This window comes from Dicentrarchus labrax, unplaced genomic scaffold, assembly GCF_905237075.1.
Source record: "Dicentrarchus labrax unplaced genomic scaffold, dlabrax2021, whole genome shotgun sequence".
NCBI lineage: Eukaryota > Metazoa > Chordata > Actinopteri > Moronidae > Dicentrarchus > Dicentrarchus labrax.
In genome coordinates, this window is record NW_026136710.1 from 13976234 (window position 1) to 13996268 (window position 20035).

At 40.4% G+C, this 20035-nt stretch overlaps 1 protein-coding gene across 1 annotated transcript; it reads left to right on the top strand.

Moving 5' to 3' along the window:
* The first annotated feature begins 802 nt into the window (after window positions 1–802).
* slc27a4 (solute carrier family 27 member 4) lies at window positions 803–18600 on the top strand. Its single transcript, XM_051412665.1, has 14 exons — window positions 803–1246; window positions 2795–2956; window positions 6250–6460; window positions 6648–6831; window positions 8138–8296; window positions 9792–9861; window positions 10061–10152; window positions 10633–10742; window positions 10992–11201; window positions 11543–11669; window positions 12370–12507; window positions 12600–12764; window positions 13772–13918; window positions 14053–18600. The coding sequence occupies exons 2-14, from the start codon at window positions 2796–2798 to the stop codon at window positions 14208–14210; spliced, it is 1932 nt and encodes a 643-aa protein (XP_051268625.1). The 5' UTR covers window positions 803–1246; window position 2795; the 3' UTR covers window positions 14211–18600.
* Window positions 18601–20035: the final 1435 nt, after the last annotated feature.

A 20035-nucleotide genomic window follows, 5' to 3' on the forward strand; every position in this document is an offset into this window, starting at 1 on the left:
ATGGTTATAATGTAAAACTCTGACTTTATTAGTCTTTGGTGTTACTGCTATATGAAATTTATATTATAATATTTTATAAATTGTTATATTATTGTTAACAATACTATTATCAATGACAATATTTAAAGCATACTGAATAGGATTTTTTCGAAAAAAATGTACAGACTAAAATAATCCCTCTCAATCAAAATTTAAGACCCACTAGAAGTGTGTGGCGGTGTCTGTATTGGATGCATCTCCAATATTTCCACATGTATTGGTTGGCAAACTTGCTAACCTTGTTGAGTGAAGGTTTCCAAATGAGCAGATATGCTGAGGCATTACAATTCAAACTAACTGCTGATGTACTGTAGCGTTTGGTTGCAGGGAAAACCTGCAGGCTGATGGCTAACGGGTTTTTTTTTTTTGTATTATTTATTGTGGATCGTGGCCCGCAGAGGCTTTTGTTTTACACGGTCCTTCCTCAGTCCCCCCCCCTCTCAGTTGACAGATGCGCATGTAAAAGCTCATCTTGTGGATGGAGCGCGGAGTGAATGAATGGACGTGGTGAGGCGGACTCTACGGGCAGAGGCAGGGCTCATTGTACAACCACACGGTTCAGCATCAGGGCCTTGTCACTACCGGGTGGAAACTGCTGTGAGTGCTGGCCTCGCTGTCTGTCGGCAAACAGGCAGGGCCGCACCGCATTTCCTCTTCACCAGTGCCGCAAACCCCGCCCCTGCCGGATGGGATGTTGAAAGAAAATCGCCGCCCCTCATTGGCTCAGGCACCCGCCCGTCCGCGCTTATTCCTGATGCGCTGATGGGACGCTGACGGCGGTGGGCGGGCGCAGCTAAGAAAATTATAAGGTCATTTGAATTACGCTTGCTAGCGAGCTTATCGGCTACAATGAACCCAGAAATGATATCAATGATTGTGACAATGAACGGATGATGATCGCGGGGTCAAAGTCGACGCCCACAGCCAGGCGCATTTGACGCCCGACCCACCGGAGGAGAGGAGCAGCAGCTCGTTGTGGTATTAACAACAGGAGGAGGGGGGGGATCCCGGTGCGTGTGTCCGTCTCTCGGTGCGTTTCTGTGAGCCTCTGTCAAGCCAAGCCGAACGGCGGTGAGGAGAGGAGAGGAGCGGAGGGGGCGACCAGGCTAGCCGATAAGCCGATCAAGGCGGGATCGCACACAACGAGTTTTCACGTCTGGGATTTTCTGCGCACCTACATGCTGTGACGGTGTGAACGAGGTGCAAGGTATGTAAGCAAAAAAGAGAAAAAAAAAAAAATACTGACCCCCCCAAAACCCCCCCACTCTCTCCCCGCAGCCACAGCCCAAGCTGACTGTGCGCCCCCGCGATGCTCAACTTCACTGATGTGCTCCGGTTATTATGTGCTAGGACAACGGGAAACAGTCCCGGTAAAAACGACTCTTATTGTCCTCTGTCAACCTTGTGAGCGCGGGACTCGAGAGGGTGGCTCGACACTTTTTTTAATATCAAAGACAGCTCTCGGTCCATGAAAGGTAATTTATGTGAACGTGGACTGCATATTCAGCATGCCCCCTTCATCCTGGACGACGCTGCTGCTGTCACACTGTCCGTCCGCTTCCTTGCTTTTAAGCCGATGCGCGCAGTGCGCTGCGCATCCTGCTTCCCCGGCGCGCAGTTACCATGATCACCTACGTGAGGTTAGCCCGAGAAACATGGTCCATTCGAGGTTTTGAAGGCCCGGTCTGCAGGCGCACATGGCACGGTTAGTGAGGCGTAGTCTAACCAACAGTGGGTTGAGCCTCTCTATCGTTTCCCCCATCCACTACCGCAATATGATGCTACGCGCCTTTAAATTTCCGGGTGTAGCAACGGCAGCGAATGATGAAGCTGTTTTCTTCTTCTTCTTCTTCTTCCTTACTGTGAAGTGGCTGCTGCCCTCTTAATGCATCTGTTTCCCTTGACGTGTGACAAATCCTATCGTGTCTGACAGTCACAGTAATTTAATCGACCTCCGCAAGCTCACTTGTAACACGGAGCGTCGGCCTGTGTTTTAAATAGCAGCAGACTTGTTGAATTGCTATGACATAGTCATCATCACGATTACAGCCACATGCAGGGAGACAGCAGTAAATATGTAGTCAGCATCTTGGCTCTAGAAAATATGCTTAAAACAGATATCTTCACACACAAAAAAAGCCCATTTGTTCCATAATGATAAACAGAAATAACAACCCTGCAGTGTTTCTCTACATGGGCCAATGAATAGATAATAAGCGGTCCTGTAAACCTATCCTTCCCTGCTTTAGGATCGTCTTCCCAGCTATCTGGTGGCACTGAACACCAATGTCAACACAGGCTGTCCTCTGCTGCTCTCAGCTGTCAGTACAGCCCAGTTGCTTTGAGTTAGGGTTTCCTCAAGGTCTCAGCAGCCCTGGGTTTTATTCAACTGCCGGAGAAACGAAAACTTGTTAGATTTACAGATTTTATACAAGATGATCGCATACAGTAAACGACTGGTTACATATGGGTGACCTCTTGCTCATTTATTACAGGCTTGCAGTCTACCAGAAGCTGAGTCAGTGGATAAAAATGGGCGCAGGATTTGTAAACAAAATTATAGTAGATAACATTCTAGTGGCTTCAATGCCTTTGTGATGATTCTCTTTTTTTTTTTTTTGCTTATTTAAAACACATTTAACCTTTGTCCCACTGAACTGATGTTTGGTCTGAAATGTTTGTGAATAGTTGCTGCAGTCTGCAGCCATTATCCATATCTATTAATATCTGTGTGTGTGTGTGTGCATTCTTTCAGGATGATGCGTCTAGCGTGTTGCGCGGCCCTGCTGTTTGTGTTGAGGCTGCTGGTGGGCTTGCCTTGGTACCAGGTGATCCCGGCCATCCTGATCTTCTACCTGGGCAGTGGAGGATGGCACTTTCTGAAGATATTTGTCAAAACAGTTGGCAGAGACCTACAGTAAGCAATAGGGGTTCCAGTGTTAACCATATTTTAAAAAGTCACGGAATTTAAATGTTGATGCTTTTGAAAGCTGAAAGACTGCTTTGCTATTTTCAATTCGCCGGTCAGGTTTTGTGTTACTGTCTGCTGTCAAAGCAGCCACTGCTAAATTATAGTGCAGCCTGTAAGTATTTTGACAGTGACTAATTTACTGTGGTTTTGGTTCAACACTCTAAAACATTTGACCTAAAGTGAAACACGCGCCTTGGGGATAATGTGCTGACTTTCAGCTTTAATTTGAGATTGAGTGATAGCTGTAGCCCTATCATGGTCTCACGTATGATTCCTACAGTGTTCATTCAATATTGATGGGAGAGAAGCTAAAATATCCTCCTATCAAATGTAATGCACTGGATACACAGCCAAAACTACAAAAAACTGTGTCACTGTCCAAAGTCTTACAAGTATCTCATAGTTAATGTCAGCCAAAACAAGACCTTGAACATTAGATTTAATACAACGTTGACGTAGTTTCTGACAAGGAGTGGAGATGAAAATTGTGCAATATGTCACTAAAAAGTTAGAATAAGATTTGTCACTAGGATAATGAAGATATGGCAGGGCTATAAATCAGAGGTATCGTTTATCACCTCTCCCCTGAATGATGTGTGATGAAACAGTGATATTGACTCATAGTGATATACAGTAAAGGTGTCTAAGTTAGTTATTAAAAGCATGCATTAGCTCAGGTTTCAAACAAACTACAATCAGAATAACTAACTCCTAACTAACATTGCATTCAAGCATTCATTTGATTATTGAATATTTTGCTTGTGCAAGTGAGGTTTTCTCACGTCTTTAGTCCTGCAAAAATGTAGCCTTTCATCTTTGAGAGCAACTTTAAAAGAGTTTACCACAAGACCTGATGCTCTTCCTCTACAGGCTTAGTCTCACTGCTGGTGTTAGCAACCAACTGCATATTCCTGTTGTGCCTGTTTTTAAGACTTTTAAGACAAATGACATTGCAGGTAGTTTGAAATATTTTAGACAAAGGACATTAGAGAGGAAGGGGACAGGGGCAGTACAGATCTTATCTAAAGCCAATATTTACAGATGGGGGTTACCATGGTAATTGGTTTGTGGTTAACTTCCCATTTTCCTCTAAAGTTCCAGTAGTGGTAAAACAGGACATGACTAAATAAGCCAAAGTGAACTAACCAGTTATGATTAGTGCTTTTCTGTGACACAGCGTACACAAAAGCTGGCCTCTGCTTCGTTATAGTGAGAAGGATCAGAGTTTCCAGGGCTATATTTTAAAGACAAAGACAGTCGACTAAGTTTTGTTAATTTTTAGACCCGTTATTACCTCCATTCTTGAAAATGTAGTCGTTACGTGTCTTTGTATTGACAGTGTGTGAATCCTCGAGGTTAAAAATTCACTACATTTGACCCAGTTAAAGAATGCCTTTACCACAGTGACTTATAAAATCCTAATGCGTAATGTGCTGTAACAAGGCTTAGATTTAAGAAGCACTATGGTTCACATCTTAATACCTTTAGTAAACAAAAAAAAAACAACCCCCAGTATACACATCTTGGTCCCTGCAAATGCCAATGAGTGTGCCTTAGGGGGTTTAGTAGGCGTGAAGCACCTGTGTTTGCTAGACTTGGATGTGTGAATGTGAATGAGGAAACCAGTATTTCAAATCGTAGAATTTAATGATATCAGTTTTATTATGGATTGTTCTAAAAGTCACTTTGCGAGCAATAGGTCAGCTTGATTAAAAAAAAAAAAAAACTCTGTTGAAATAAACAAATTAGTTACATAATGTAGAGTTTATGTAGCTCCTCTGTTGCAACAGAATGAGCTCCAACATTTTTATTGTGGTTCAAATTAAATGCCCAACATGAAGCCAATTCTCTGTATAACAATAAAAAATATCCCCACCACAATTTAGCCATGAAGTAACTTGGCTCAATAGATTTTTATGGCACTTAATCATAATAATTATACAGTGCTCAGGAGAATGGCACACTATCTGTACCTTTGCACCATGAATGTAATTATCAAGTGAGATTCTTCTATTTAGGCAGACTTTGCCCCTTGGACCTACCCAGCCATCCCTGTCATAATGTTTTATGCTTAGTGTTGTTACGTTTGAATATGTTCAAAAATAGCACCTGGTACACAAACAAATACAGTGTCTGGGACAATTCTGTGACAGTAGAGAAATGTGTTATTACAAAATTAATTATTACCTTTTATGTGTCATGGAATATATATTGTTTATGTGTTAGTTGTTAGGCACAAGCCCTGTTCTACATCACACATGTGTTAACATACACAAGATCAATCATAGAGCCAGCGATGGAAACTTTATCTCTAGATTAAGCAACTTTTTAGACTTAGACTTATTATTTTAAAAAGCCATTGGCTGCAGATTTGTAGTTTGTGAAAAGTTCGTTTGACCATCTCTTTCACTCTTTCTCTCCGGATCTCTGGATTAGGTTGTTTCTAAAGCTTATATGTAAATAGTTAGTTTGAGCTTGTAAATATTTAAATAGTTTGTTTGAGCTTCTTCTTCCCTTTGTAGATTTATGATTTTTTTACTTCAATTATACAATTCCTATTATTTGGGCAAATAATAATAATAATACATGATAACTGACTAATCATGTATCATTCATCACAGTGGGATGCATGAGAGTTATAGTGCAGAGCTCAAAACCAACTTTTTCACCACCTTCCCAAAACTCAAAGGGGAGCGCTAACATTGTTTCACAGCAGCCACACTGACGAAGCTACGTGCAGATGTGTCCCACATTTTTTGCTTATTGATTACCGATTAATCGGTCTATCACTATGTTAAACGGTCCAAAATATTGGCTGTTTTGAAAACTAAATAATGATAATGTCAAAGTGTGTGTATGTACATGTTCATCACCATATACTAGTCAGAAACCGCCTTCCATTTGCACTGCAGTTTGCAGTAATGCATTTATTGATCAAACAATTAGTGGCTCAACCAATGACCAAAAGAATAACAACTAATTGAGACAAAAATCCCAGAGTGATATCAATGTTTTATTCAGATGTAAGTACAGGGAACAACTAGCAGAATTTCCATGTCGGACCAGAGTGAGTCAATAAAGTGATGCAAGTTACTGTAACAGTTATTAAACTATACTTATTTTGTCGAATGAAAAAAATTAACTTCAAGTTGGGACAATGGTTGTTAAGCGTGGAACAGTTGAAAGTGGAATAAATTTCAAGCCCTGTGTTTTAATAATAGTTTTTCTTGTTCCATCAGTGCGGCAGGTGTGTTACTGCAGGTGAAGATGAATGTCAAACGCCACCTCAGAGAAAAGAACACTATTCCCAAGATCTTTGCTGAAACAGTGCGCCGACACGGGGACAAAACAGCACTGATCTTCGAGGGGACTGGGGAGAGGTGGACCTTCCGACAGCTGGATGAGTACTCCAACAGAGTGGCTAACCTCCTGCTGGAACGGGGTTTCAAGGTAGGAATACAATACAAAATATTTCAGAATTAGGAAAAAACTCTCTACTCTCTTAGATACTGTTTCCATCCAGGAGGAGGCATGCTATGACCCCTTTACAGAAAGTTGTTAAATAAAAATAAATAAAGTCAATCAGTTAATGGCAGTAGGTGTGACAGCCCCTTCCTTTTGTTGTTTCTCTCTTCAGGACGGGGATGTGGTGGCCCTTTTCATGGAGAACAGGTCCCAGTATGTGGGCCTCTGGCTGGGCATGGCTAAGATCGGAGTAGAGGCTGCTCTAATCAACTTCAATTTGAGACTAGAGGCCTTGGTCCACTGTGTCAACATCTCCAATGCCAAGGCTGTGGTGTTTGGCTCGGAGCTGAATGACGGTAAGAGCAGGGAGGATGGAAGAGGGCAGTGGCTAGAGATTAGAAAAACATCTGAACGATATGTGGCAGATTTTGTTTGTTATAGTAGTGAGAGAGTCATGTTTATGATCAGAAATCAGAACATTGTCTCAGTGGGCTTTGCAGTCTGTACAGCGTTGACTTGTGCTGATGAGTGTTGTTATGCTTCTGCTGTGCGGAGAGAAAGTAACAGAGGTCTTAAAAATTTGATGGGTTTTGAAGGAGGTGTCTCTTCAATATCAGTGGAGCTTTAAATGGCTGATGGACGGAAAGAAGGGAAGAAGTGATGATGAGGAAAGTGGAGAAATGTTTCTGTGATCAATCTGCAGGTCTAAATTGGTCAGCATATATTAAATATCTCTATAACCAATTTAAGGTAAAGACCAGTATTACATGGGATAAACAAATTAGTTGCCAAGCAGATGTTCAATGTGCATTCATTTGTGATTTTTCTTGACAGTAAGATTGAAGATTTAAATCAACTTTTGAAGGTCCAAATAGAACTAATTACCTGTTATAATGTCTAATCTATTGACCCCCAGTGCATTATTGAACATACCTTATATTGCTTAGACTTGGGAGGCACCAATAATATAAAAGTGCAGCAGGTCAGTAGAATGGTGAAACATAAATTAGGGATCTATTTCAATCTTCTCACTGCCCTCCTCTGGGTCCCTGCCCAATCTGAAAAGCCCTGATCTCAACAGCTATAAAGAGTGAATGAGTTCTGAGCTGTTCATCCTGGGATTGATGGAACAGTCTTTGTATTGGATCCTGGACTTGTCATGTGCTTTATGCCTTTAAGTAATTGGAAACGCAGCCTCGTTGCTACTGAGCAGGCCAAAGTCGAGCCAGTAGCCATTAGTACTGAGCCAGCATGACATAAGGCTTTTAAATTAAGAGGACGTCTTTTTAGGGGAGAAATATAAAAGCTGTTTCAATTTGTTGTTTCCTCCCTTCTGTCTGCTTCACACACAGTCACATATTCATACTTTGTAACAGTTTTGTCACACTGCACTTCCTCTCTTCCAAGATATTGCACTTTTCTCTCTCACTCCCCCACTCTTCCACCTGATACCCAAAGTTATTTAAACCTACTCTGTCCCCTATTACCCTGCCCCGTACCACCTTTCTTCCCTGTTTGCTATTGTACCATCTTTTCTTTTTGTCTTTGTCTATAATGGTTCCAGTTTTGTGGTGCTTAGCTATCTTACCGTATAAAGTCTTCTTACAATTTAGTATAGTGGACTAAATGTCAGTAATCTACTGTGTTTCTCTTAATCTTAAGCGATGTGTGAGGTCCACAATTCAATGGGGAAGGCAGTGCAGATGTTTTGCTGTGGAGACTGGGATGCCAAACGAGTCCCGCAGGGAACCGAATGCCTAGAGCCCCTGCTGGATGCTGCCCCATCTCATCTGCCAAGCCGGCCACAACGCTGCTTCACAGGTGAGAATGCCATGCCCCATCATACCTCTTATAACCTATCCAGATTCCCAGACTTTCCCAATAATTATAACATTTCCAAGCATTTCAAAAAATCCATTATCAGATGCTTTTTTAAAATAAATTTCAAGTGATATTTTCTGTGGTGTAATAATAATCAGCAACCAAAATGTTAGCACTTACTTTAACAAAAGTACCACAGTAGTTTTAAAAAGTCATTTGTTTGCATTTACTGATAGTCTGGCAGCACAAACCAGTTGACAGGGGGTGAGTAATACTTTTGGAGCCAAGCAATGACTCAAAGTCAAATAAATCACATCGCTCAATCATGTTAAAAAATGAAACGCTTGCACTGAACTAAAATGTCAAGAGCAATATCTTTGCACCAGGGTTTCTTTTTGTTTTGTCAAGTTTTCATACAGTAGGTATATCTTTGTCCAGATTCAGTGTTGATTATTTTAAATATTATTGTTTTAATGCTATTTAATATATTTTTGACTGTTGCATACAGAGCCAGACAGCTAGAAACTTTATTATATTGAAAGAAAGAGTATAAATGTTGAATTATTTATTTAGCCCAAATTTGCCATTATAGCTTTATAATCTATACAGTTTAGGGCACCTTCTATCAGAGCCTCAAGTTTGATTAGGATAGAAACGTTAATTGTTTTTGTTTTTTTATTGTCTTTATTTAGCATAACAGCATGTAATCACTCACAGCCAGGCAAGCTGTTGAAGCAGTAAAACCTGTGACCTTTGATCATGTCCACACCTGGAAAAATTTGTCTCTGGTTATCTGGACAGATGGCAACCAAAATGCATAAGGATCAGATCAGTCAAAACAAATTCAGAGGAGACGTGTATGTACACATACACTGCACTGAGGTTGCTGCGACTCATAGCATGCACACAGCTGATTTGCTTATGCCAATTGAAGTAGCACATAGCCACCACCATCCAGTTCTCTAGCTCTATATCAGAGCTTGAAAGTGTATTTCTTCTGTTTAGCAGTATTTGGAGTTTATTACAGATAAAAGTTGTGGGCAGAAGAGCCAAATCCAAACACAAGTGGTTGATACCAGGGAGCCCTCAACTGGATCTACAGCCAATTTGTATACATGTGGATACCACTTTGCTTTCACATCACAATGTATCCCTGAGGGGGAAAAAAAGCGACTTAATGGTCTAATTTTCACAATCTTTAATTCTGCTTAATTTTGCCTCCCTCCGTCTGTGCTGAAACTCCAAATTAGCTTGCAATCAAAACTGTGAACAAGCCGGTAATTAAGGATAAAAGCCGAGCACTTACACTCCTGCGCGACGATTCAGAAGTGAGCATTCAGCACAATGTTTGTTTCAGAAAGACTGAATTGAAACTGCAAGCTTAAACATAACAGCCTTTATTTTTATGCTCTCAAACACATACCACAAACGAGTCTTAGCACATTTAGCTGTTGATGGGTATTTTATCTCACTCTCACTCCGCTGTCTCTTTCAGATCGCCTGTTCTACATCTACACGTCAGGAACCACTGGGATGCCTAAAGCTGCTATTGTTGTGCACAGCAGGTAGGAAGGAGCCATGCAGCTAACTAACAGACACACAGGAATTGCAGCTGCTCGCTTTGTTGCTCTGTAGCTTTCATTTGTAGCATAAATACTTTTAGAAGAGGGTGGAAGAGAAATACATAAAACTTATTGGACTTCTTTCACTTTCTTCTCCTGCCTTGTCTCACACCACCTTTTGTTTCTGTTTTTGTTTTTCCAGGTACTACCGCATGGCAGCCTTGGTATATTATGGCTTTAGGATGACATCAGATGACGTGTTGTATGATTGCCTTCCACTCTACCACTCTGCAGGTAAAACTACCTTTGTGTGATTACAATTGAGATTTAAAGTTACAATATGCAACTTTTCCTCTTGTCAGGAAGTTCAAATTCAGTCCCTTCAGTCAGTCTGTTCCTCATAATGTTTATCTTGATTGAACTTTATAACATGAAACAGCATCCAGACTAAGTTAATGGATAAAACCAGTCACCAGCAAAAAAGTGGTGCTGATGTTTACCAGTTTTTATTACAGTGGGTCTTTTATGGCACACATTTACTTTCAGTGACTTCTCCTGCTAACATAAAATGGTGTACAAACAACATCTTTGAAAAGCCAAGTTCAGATAAATAAAGGGCACGTGCATATAAGGTCACAGACAAACAATACCATTTATAACATGTGCTATTTTAATGAAGGAAAAAGTTGTTGCTTAGCATTATATGTCTTTGTATATTGCCATGTTGAGACTAGCATTCTGTGACCCTGACAACTCGTATTACTTTTTCTACAGGTAACATTGTGGGAGTGGGCCAGTGTATAATACACGGCATGACTGTAGTCATCAGAAAGAAGTTCTCTGCCTCACGTTTCTGGGACGACTGTGTCAAATACAACTGCACTGTAAGCATAATACAGATAGGCACAAATTTAGTGGGCAGAGTAGCACACCACAATCTCACAGCAATGCTGAAAGGATATCTCTCCTGTTGCTTTCTGTTAAAAGTCATCTCAGGATTTAATGTTATTCCCCAGTTAATCTTTTTGAATCCATTTTTCATTATTGTAAGCTTGATTTTAGTAATTGGTCTGTTCTTGTCTCTGCTCTGTCTCACTTTTTTCTCACCACCGTCCTGCTCCATTTTCCTCCAGATTGTGCAGTACATTGGGGAGATCTGTCGATACCTGTTGAACCAGCCGGTTCGGGACATGGAGCAACAACATCGGGTGCGTATGGCACTGGGCAACGGCCTGCGCCAGTCCATATGGGAGGAGTTCATGAACCGCTTCAATATACCACAGATTGCGGAGTTCTACGGAGCCACGGAGTGCAACTGCAGCCTGGGAAACTTCGGCAACAAGGTGAGAATGTCGGCTCAAGTGTTTGAAATGGCGTCATTGTAGTGAAATACCCTCTTCTGAAATCCTTAAAAATATGACCTCCCACTCAAGTGAGAGATTTTCACATTATGTTCAAATGTTCAAAGGCTTTTTCTTTTCTGTGCTGCTCTAGAAATCCTCTTCATGTTAAGCACTCAGTTAATTTTACCAATAACTGTTTTCTCAGTTTTGGTAGCTTCTCATCAGTACAACACAACAGATAGCACAGCAGGTTTTTTAGCTGATTGGAACTGGTCTGCCTTTCATTTTCCTCACCACACTGAAAGCTCTGTGGTTGTTGATCATTTTTGTCTGTGCTCTAGGTGGGAGCGTGTGGCTTCAACAGTCAGATCCTACCCTTCATCTACCCCATCAGACTGGTGAGGGTTGACGAAGAGACCATGGAGCTCATTAGGGGACCTGATGGCGTCTGTATTCCCTGTAAACCTGGTAGGTTGGATGTGTACACATATTAAGCATAACACTTCACACTTCGTAAGCTTAAATGTATATACAGAGTGGTAGCACCTCAGGAGTATTACACAACCGCTCCTATATTCCCATCCACATCATATGTTTGATTATTTATGAAATAAAGATAGACATATACTTTTGGCAGCTTGTGGTGATTCTAGCTCTTGTATACATTTGTCTGGTACTAATAGATTAGCAGGCTAGCTAAGACTGGCACATAATGTGCTTGTCCTTATAAATAAAGAATATTAAATGATATTACATAGCCCTATATGTTAAGAAGACAGAAGACTCATCATCCATTGTACATACATCTTGTGTATTTTCATCAGAAAGCAGTAGTCTAGGCATACTGCAGTATTTTTCTGGAAACTTATACATCTCACTACATTACTAACTTAGGAAGTGGGTTGAATACTCAGCTTATATGTTAATAGATTCACAATAAGGCTTCATCAAACCCCCTCAAAATTTTTGCATAGCCTAGTGTTTATAATGTAAGAGTTGTACAGCAGACATACAGACATGCACAGACACACTTAGTCCTTTCTGAAACTCCTGCTGGAGCTCAAACAGTCCGGGTTGTGTGTGGAAATGGTAATTTGATTTCACATAAATGCCAGTTGTACATTCATAAATTCATCTGTGCTTTCAATCTCTCTCTCTGTCTCTCCAGGCGAGCCTGGCCAGCTTGTCGGCAGGATCATACAGAATGACCCTCTTCGGAGGTTTGATGGTTATGTCAACCAGTCAGCAACCAGCAAGAAGATTGCTAGTAGTGTCTTCAAGAAGGGAGACAGTGCCTATCTCTCTGGTTAGAGTCACTCACACACTCACACACACATACATATTGAGTTTTTTGTGTATCCCATGCTGACTTTCTAAATTAATATGACCACTCTCCAGGTGATGTGTTGATCATGGATGAGTACGGACACATGTACTTCAAGGACCGCACAGGAGACACTTTCCGCTGGAAAGGAGAGAACGTCTCAACGACCGAGGTGGAGGGAACTCTCAGCAGGCTGCTAGACATGAAAGATGTTGTTGTCTATGGAGTGGAAGTACCAGGTAAAATCTTTCGATATACATGCTTTAGTACTTGTTCTTATAAGGGACTAAAGGGTCACCATAGTGTGTTTAATACTATAGTCATTACAGCTCCAGTGTCTGTGCTTACTCATGACCTATTGTGACATGAAATGAATTATGCCAATTTGAAATGTCATCACATATAAGACTGAGCTGTAGTTGAGGTTCTGCAGACTGAGCGACAAGATGCCACTTTCCAGTCACTGTGATTAGATCGGATAACTTTATTAACCCCCAAAGGGGAAAACTAATGTGGCACGCACAGTGACAAATGACATAAGACACACAAGTCGGACAGATCACAATAGACAACATATGAATGAGATTTTCTACCACAATGTTATTACTGCCACAACGGTAATAACACACAAACTAACAGTATATATTGATATGCAGTAGCAGTATATGAAGGGTAGTTGTACAAGTGAGATACTTTGTAAAGACACCAGGATGGTTCTGCACAGCATTCATGGTCTTGATGCACAAACCATGCTTATTATAGTTAAATAAAACTTAATTAAAAACTAAACCTTAGTTTCAAAAAACATTTTAGTTAACTGAGATAAAAAAAATAAAAACTGGAATTCAGAAAAAAACATCAGTGTAGTTTTAGTCTTTTTCAATTTTGTCACAAGCATGAGCATTGGTGCATATGTTTATTGAGACTTTGATGTTTACATGACTGTGAGTCAATGTGTTTGTATTGTAATACCTATTCTGAACTCCTTAAATTTTGCCCCTTACAAATACCCTCCATATTATAATATAAAACGAAAACTATTATAAACTACACTAAATCTAACCCTTTTTAAACAATAAAAAATCAACTGAAATGAGCAAACCCCCTCTGGAAACTAAACAACAAAACAAAAGTGAATGAAAACAAAAACGAATGAAAAATACAAAACTGTAATAACCCAAGCATCTGTCTGACATTAAACCTCCGCTGAATGAATCCTCTGACATGCTCTATTCTCTGTGCTCAGGAGCAGAGGGAAAGGCTGGAATGGCAGCCATCGCTGATCCGTCTCACTCCACTGACCTGGAGAAATTTGTGAAGGACATGGAGAAGGCGCTCCCTCCGTACGCCAGACCGGTGTTCCTCCGCTTTCTTCCGGAGGTCAACAAGACAGGTAAATTGTTTTGAAGGAGCTCCTAATTAGACCTTAAACATTTTTTAAAGCTGTAAAACAGTGAAGTACAGTCATTCTAAATGGTAGCTTAATTGGCAAAATGAAACACCTACCTCTCTGTGTCTCCTCCTCAGGAACGTTTAAATTTCAGAAGACAGACATGCGTCGGGACGGCTTTGACCCCAGCGCAGTGCCAGACAGACTGTACTTCCTGGATTCCAGCAGAGGGCGCTATATGCAGCTGGACGAGGAGGTCTACCGCTCCATACTGTCAGGGAAACACAAATTGTGATGACCAGGCTGACCACTACATGTACACATAGACACACACACATACAGATACAGAAAAGAAGACAAAATTATGTGACCAGGATAGCAGAATGCAGGAACTTGTCCCCATATACAGAAGTACATATAAACTAATAGCCATACACACTCCATGCACCCAGACTCAAATGCCAACACATTTACACATACATCCATGTACACATTATATTGCTCTTTAAAATCCCTAAAAAACGGACTTATGCACGCCCACCCCACCACTCCACCCCCTCCTACACACACACACACACACACACACACACACACACACACACACACACACACACATACATACAAATATACATACACACAGAACCACTCCATCTATCCCTCCTGCAATCTCCCCAGCAACTCCTCTCGCTACCTCAGCAAACACAGAGAGAGGCTCAAACCTAGTAACCAGGTCTATTTGGTAACTTGAAATAGAATTGAATTCATGAATTCATAGCCAAACAATCCCATCCCACGCAGGTCTCAAACAAACCATGCCTGTGTCCATTCTGGTCCATCAAACCAGATGTGTTGCCGGGGGACACAACTGGGAGGGATGCCGAGTACAGGCTGCCTGGCATCCAGAATGCAAAAACTTGAAAACTACAGATAACCACAGACTTAACGGATGTTGAGGAGGAGCATGGATTGAGTACAAAAAAAGTATGTGGGACAACGGAGGGACCCATGAGGACCTAAACTGTCTCTCGGTTTGTCGTTTCATCAGCGGGATTGTTTTGTGAGAGACTGGAGCCTCTACCGTCGACTTCACCTGCACAATTAGCCAGAAGTGACAAACCTGTGTGACAGCTCCAGCTTTCCTCTATCTGAAGTTAACTTAATGAACGTATTTCCTAAATAAATAATACATTTATTTTTGAAAAAAGGAGAACAGTGTGAGGGATTTTGGAAAGCCTATGACATGTAACCCACGATTACAGAAGTTAAATTAGACCAGTGGTTGAAGCTGAAAGATTTACTGAAGTGCAATAGGGCTCCAGCGTTTGCAGTGCAATAATCAGCCGCACCACATGAGCGCTGATATAAAACAAAGCTTTGTATTTAAATATGTCTGTGTCACACCAAATATATTTAAGTTGTAGTGTTTGTTTACATTTTTAAGAAAATATGGACGTTTAGTAATTTATTCTGTTTTGAAAGCTTTTTCTTTTTATAGTTCAAATGTATCAGATTGATTTTGCTTTATCTTTTATCCAAATCTTCAGTAATGCTCTTAGAATCCTCAAAAATGAAGCTGCATTATGCATTTTATATCAGCTGCTGGAACACAAAGTCAAGTGATCTGACTGATTCAACCCTGAGCTAAATACATGGGGCTATTTCCACAAACGGGACACGTTCTGATATCTGAGCTGGCATGCAGTATGTTTCTGTGGCTGTATTGTGCAGGTTTTGTCCTAAAAGGTAGACTTTGCCTATAGTAGGGTGTGTGTATATTCTTCTAAAACATATGAAGAGGACTTTACTGAAGAGAGAGAAGCACCAAATCGCCCTATCAGCGAGGACTTGTGTTTTCAACAAAATTCTGGTGCTAAAGCGGGATGTTTAGCCAGATTCAAGGGAGCCGAAAGATCCAAAGATTCACGGGGGGGAGTAGGGACGCTGTTTTACGAAGAGGGTGCATCGAAACTGAACAGTAGAAGAAGAGAAAATGTGCTTTGTCATCGATGTTTTGTCTGTTGTTTGCAGTAGCTGTCATCAGAGGTTGTAGCAGCATGAATGAGCATCATCAACCACAAGCAGAGCACTGTGCCTTACTGTGAGTTCACCTCCCAGATTCACAGGCCCTGGCCCACACATAGTATTTCACATGGTTCCCTTTGTTGGACTCTCTTAATTCAGCCTACATCTACCATAATCTCAATTCTCTGTCTCCAAGTACCCTGTCGTAGTAGCCTGGCAAAGCTGGCCTAAATCTTGGGGGCTCATATTTTATTCTGAAAATCACCTTCCAGAAGAAACCATGGTAGCCCAGCGACTGGCACCTTCATCCTGCCAGGTGCAGGAGGAGTTTGTGTTCATGTCTCGATGGGCAAGGGTAAAATATTTTGCAAGGCTGCTGTCAATGCATTTTGCAGGACTCTGTCTTCATTACTTCCTGTCCTTTTGAGTCTCTTTGGTCTTTACTTAGTCCTAACTGTAACCTTAATTTGTCTTCTAGCTGTCCTATTCATATTGTTTGTTTTTTGGGTTGTCTTATAGATATTCTTCTCCCTACAGTTTCCATTTGTTCAGCACCTTTACACCAAGCCTTTATCATCTCTCTGCCAAGCACCCCAATCCTTTCCATTAATCCGTGTCTAACCTCTTCCCTCTTCCTTCTCTCTCTCTGTGTCCAGCCGGCACCTCTGTTTGATCCTCGCTGTCTCCCTCAGGTACCGAGCCTCCTTCTCTGCCATATCTGCGTCATCTTGCTGTGCTCACGTTGATTCAGACAATGGTACAAGCAGTAGTTGAATACATTTCAAATATTTCCTGATTGGAGTTTGTTAAGTGTTTGAGGGATTTTTTTTTTTTTGGTCCACTTTTCTGGTGACATAAAGCTACAACCACACACTCAAAACTGTTTTCAGATATCTTTTGCCCATGTGTGTTGTGTGTAGTCTGCCACTACCCTGTGACTTTTTGTCTTACCTTTGCAACTGACCACATCATGAGTCACCTACAGTACAGCCAGGCTGGCCGTCACTAACTGCGGTTGTGTAACAGGTCACGTGAAGATTGGCTGTAGTGTAGATGACTTATTATTCCTCATGCGTTATAGGCTGCTTTGTTTCCTGCAGACTGATTCTCAACACGTTTAAACAGCTTTCCTTAGTTCGTACTTTGCACTTACAGACTGAATGACACAGTTGATCTTGACGGCTACAGTCTGCTGACAGTGATCGTCAAAGTCATTCCCCTGTTTGGGTGGGAAAAAAACCCATCAAAGGCGTTTGACAGATTTTGAGATTCATTCCTGCTTCCTCTGTGGTCTTAGTTCAAAGAGTCTCTTACTCACTTGTATGTATTCTTTAATGATGAGTGTGAAATGTTCTCATGAATGTCTGAAATGAGTGACCGATGATGATGATGATGATGATGATGATATCGTGAAGTAAAGTGTGATTTACGTATCTTAGGGAACACAGTTTGGCTGTTATGATGCTTGTGACTGAGGGTTATACCTGTCAACTCTGACTGAACAGCCCCACAGCAGATCACTCTGAATAAGATGTTTCAATTGTCACTTTTTTTTTTTTTTAATGACTTTAAATTATTATTTTTGAAGGAACTGTTAATTATACTTTGATTGTTTCACTGCTAAATGTGTTTGCTTTTGTTTTCTTTGCGTGATATCAGAGCTTTGGGATTTTGGTATATAAAATGGGATTCATGCATGAGTGTAAGACAATCGAATGGCAGTTGTTTTTTTCTACCTTTTTTTTTTTTTTAAAAAAAAAGGGCACTAGGAATCAACCAGGGAGCAACCTTTTCTGGATTACGGTGGTTGTACACGTTGACCAGAAGCCAATTTGCAATTTCCCAGCTAATAAATATTGTTTTGAAAAGCAGATGGCTAACCAGATATGTCAGGTGTAAAGCCTAAAACAGCTGATGGCCTGCAGGGAGCCACATGTCTGTGGGACAGGGTGTGTTGAGCTTTTGAGGCACATATTTGACCAGAGGGGGGTGCTGTGTCCCACATCAAGTTTCCATGCCATGTCATTTTATCAGGCAGTCTTTGGATAACTAATGAAATAATCTAATGACAACTACCATAGATAGAAATATATTGGTGAAAATGAAACAGTAGATCCGGTTTCATCTGGCAAATTTCCATTCCTCAAATCCTCGGCATATTAGTTGATTGATTAAATTTAACTTTTTTTCACTAAACTGTCACCAGTCTTCCCAGTTCATGCTGAGATCACTCAATAATCAGTCTCTGATTGTAAAGCACTGAAAAAAAAAGGATTTCTGTGTCTCTGCTCTTGCTGTCCCTCATGCCTCTGATCAACATTTCTCACTCTGCTTTTTGCACTTTTTGTTTTTTGTGTTTTTCCCCACCGTGGTCCTCAGGAACATCAAGCAGTACTACAGAAGGAAACAAGTTTTTTCACGTCGGCTAATGTGTGTTTTTTTTATTTTATTTTTTTCCCCCTCGTCTTATTGCACAGGCGGCAGCTCTTGTGCAGAGTGTGTAGGGGAGGTCTGTGAGGTGTGCTGTGTGTGTGTGACACACACACTGATGTCCTCTTGTTCACTGAAGGTTAGCTGTATACATCATGCATTTCCAGAAAAATTAGATAAAAGCAGAGCTGCAAATGGAAAATCATTATTAATAAAAAAACTATTTAAATTCACTTGCGCTCAGATTGTTGTTCCACTTTCTTTCTTTTCAGTTGTAATAGTTTGATTGATGCCTGACTGCTGTGTTTAGCTTACCCAGATAGAGTTTGACACAAAAACCTAAAACATGTTAGAGATATTGCAACACTATCAGTACGGCCATTTACATTTACCCTAAAAGCTTCATTGGGTCAAGCAGTTTATTTTGGGTCACACTCAGATTTCCTTTTAGATGACTTCCAGGTAAAATTTAAAATGCTGTATTTGTGTTTTTGTTTTGCTTTTTTTTACAATAAGGTATCGAGCCATATCAATTTAATTTCATACAGTCTAATGACTGGCATTAGACAAAAATCCCTCTTTTAGGCAGTCTAACAACCAAACTAATTTATATACAGTAGGATGTTAATTTCAACAAGTATACATGTATTTAATTTACTACTTTGTCACTTCGTGTCTACTTTGTTACTATGAGGTCTGTAAAAAAAAAAAAAAAAAAAACTTTTCCAATATAATTTTTTTTAACAAGATGATCAACTCTTTACAAAACTCTTTGGATATAAAGAAAACAGAAATTGGATTAGACCCACGACACCTCTAAGGGACTCAACAGTGGGTTCTTGTCCTGAAAACACACCTCACTCCAAACCAACTCAAACATCAACATTGTATATTCTGTATATTCATTTACTCAATGTTGGCCACAGCTTGCAACATCAATCACAGCCCCAGTCCCTAATTTCTAGCCATGTCAAGCTACTCAGCAGACCTCAGAAATAAAATGATTCCTTACTTTTTATTGTTTAGCTTTACCTTAAACTTGTTAGTAAATGCCCCTTTGAGTCATTTACGTATCTTTACTCTTTTTGTGCTTTTTGGGGACAACAAAGTGGACCTATCAAGACAAAAATACTGAAACTGAGGAAAGTAAAACTAAGACTTGAAAAGGAGTTTCGAAATGATCTTGTGAGACACCTAGTATTTTCTCTTGTAGTGACATGAGTAATAATTATGGCTCACATTTCATACTGCAGTTGTGCAAACTTGTCAATATGCAAACTTGAATTCAAGCCGAGTTAAGACAGTATTTTTCCTAGCAATAGTGGAAAGGTACTGTAAGTACAAATTTGAACTACTGCTAATGCTTGAGTAGTTTAATTTTCTGCCACTGTCTACTTGTACTCCCCTACATTTATTCACATAACACTAGATAATGTACAAACTACAAAACACGCGTTCATCAAAATATGATGCATTGTTACTAATCCAACTACCGAGCAGTCTATAGAACAGTTGACCAAATATAACATTAAAGTACAACTTATTAATGCATCCATAGTAATCCAGTAATACTACAAAGTAACACTGAATGGAGCAATTGTGCATAATTAATACTTTTACTTTTGATACTGAAAGTACAGTTTGTTACACTTCTGTAGTTTTGAGTAA

What these genes read in the sequence shown, in the direction of transcription:
- slc27a4 (XM_051412665.1), top strand. Translation starts at nt 2,796, where the DNA reads ATGATGCGTCTAGCGTGTTGCGCGGCCCTGCTGTTTGTGTTGAGGCTG. An exon ending in TGGCTCGGAGCTGAATGACG is followed by an intron (nt 6,832 to 8,137) that starts GTAAGAGCAGGG and finishes CTTAATCTTAAG; the next exon opens with CGATGTGTGAGGTCCACAAT. An exon ending in CTGTATTCCCTGTAAACCTG is followed by an intron (nt 11,670 to 12,369) that starts GTAGGTTGGATG and finishes CTGTCTCTCCAG; the next exon opens with GCGAGCCTGGCCAGCTTGTC.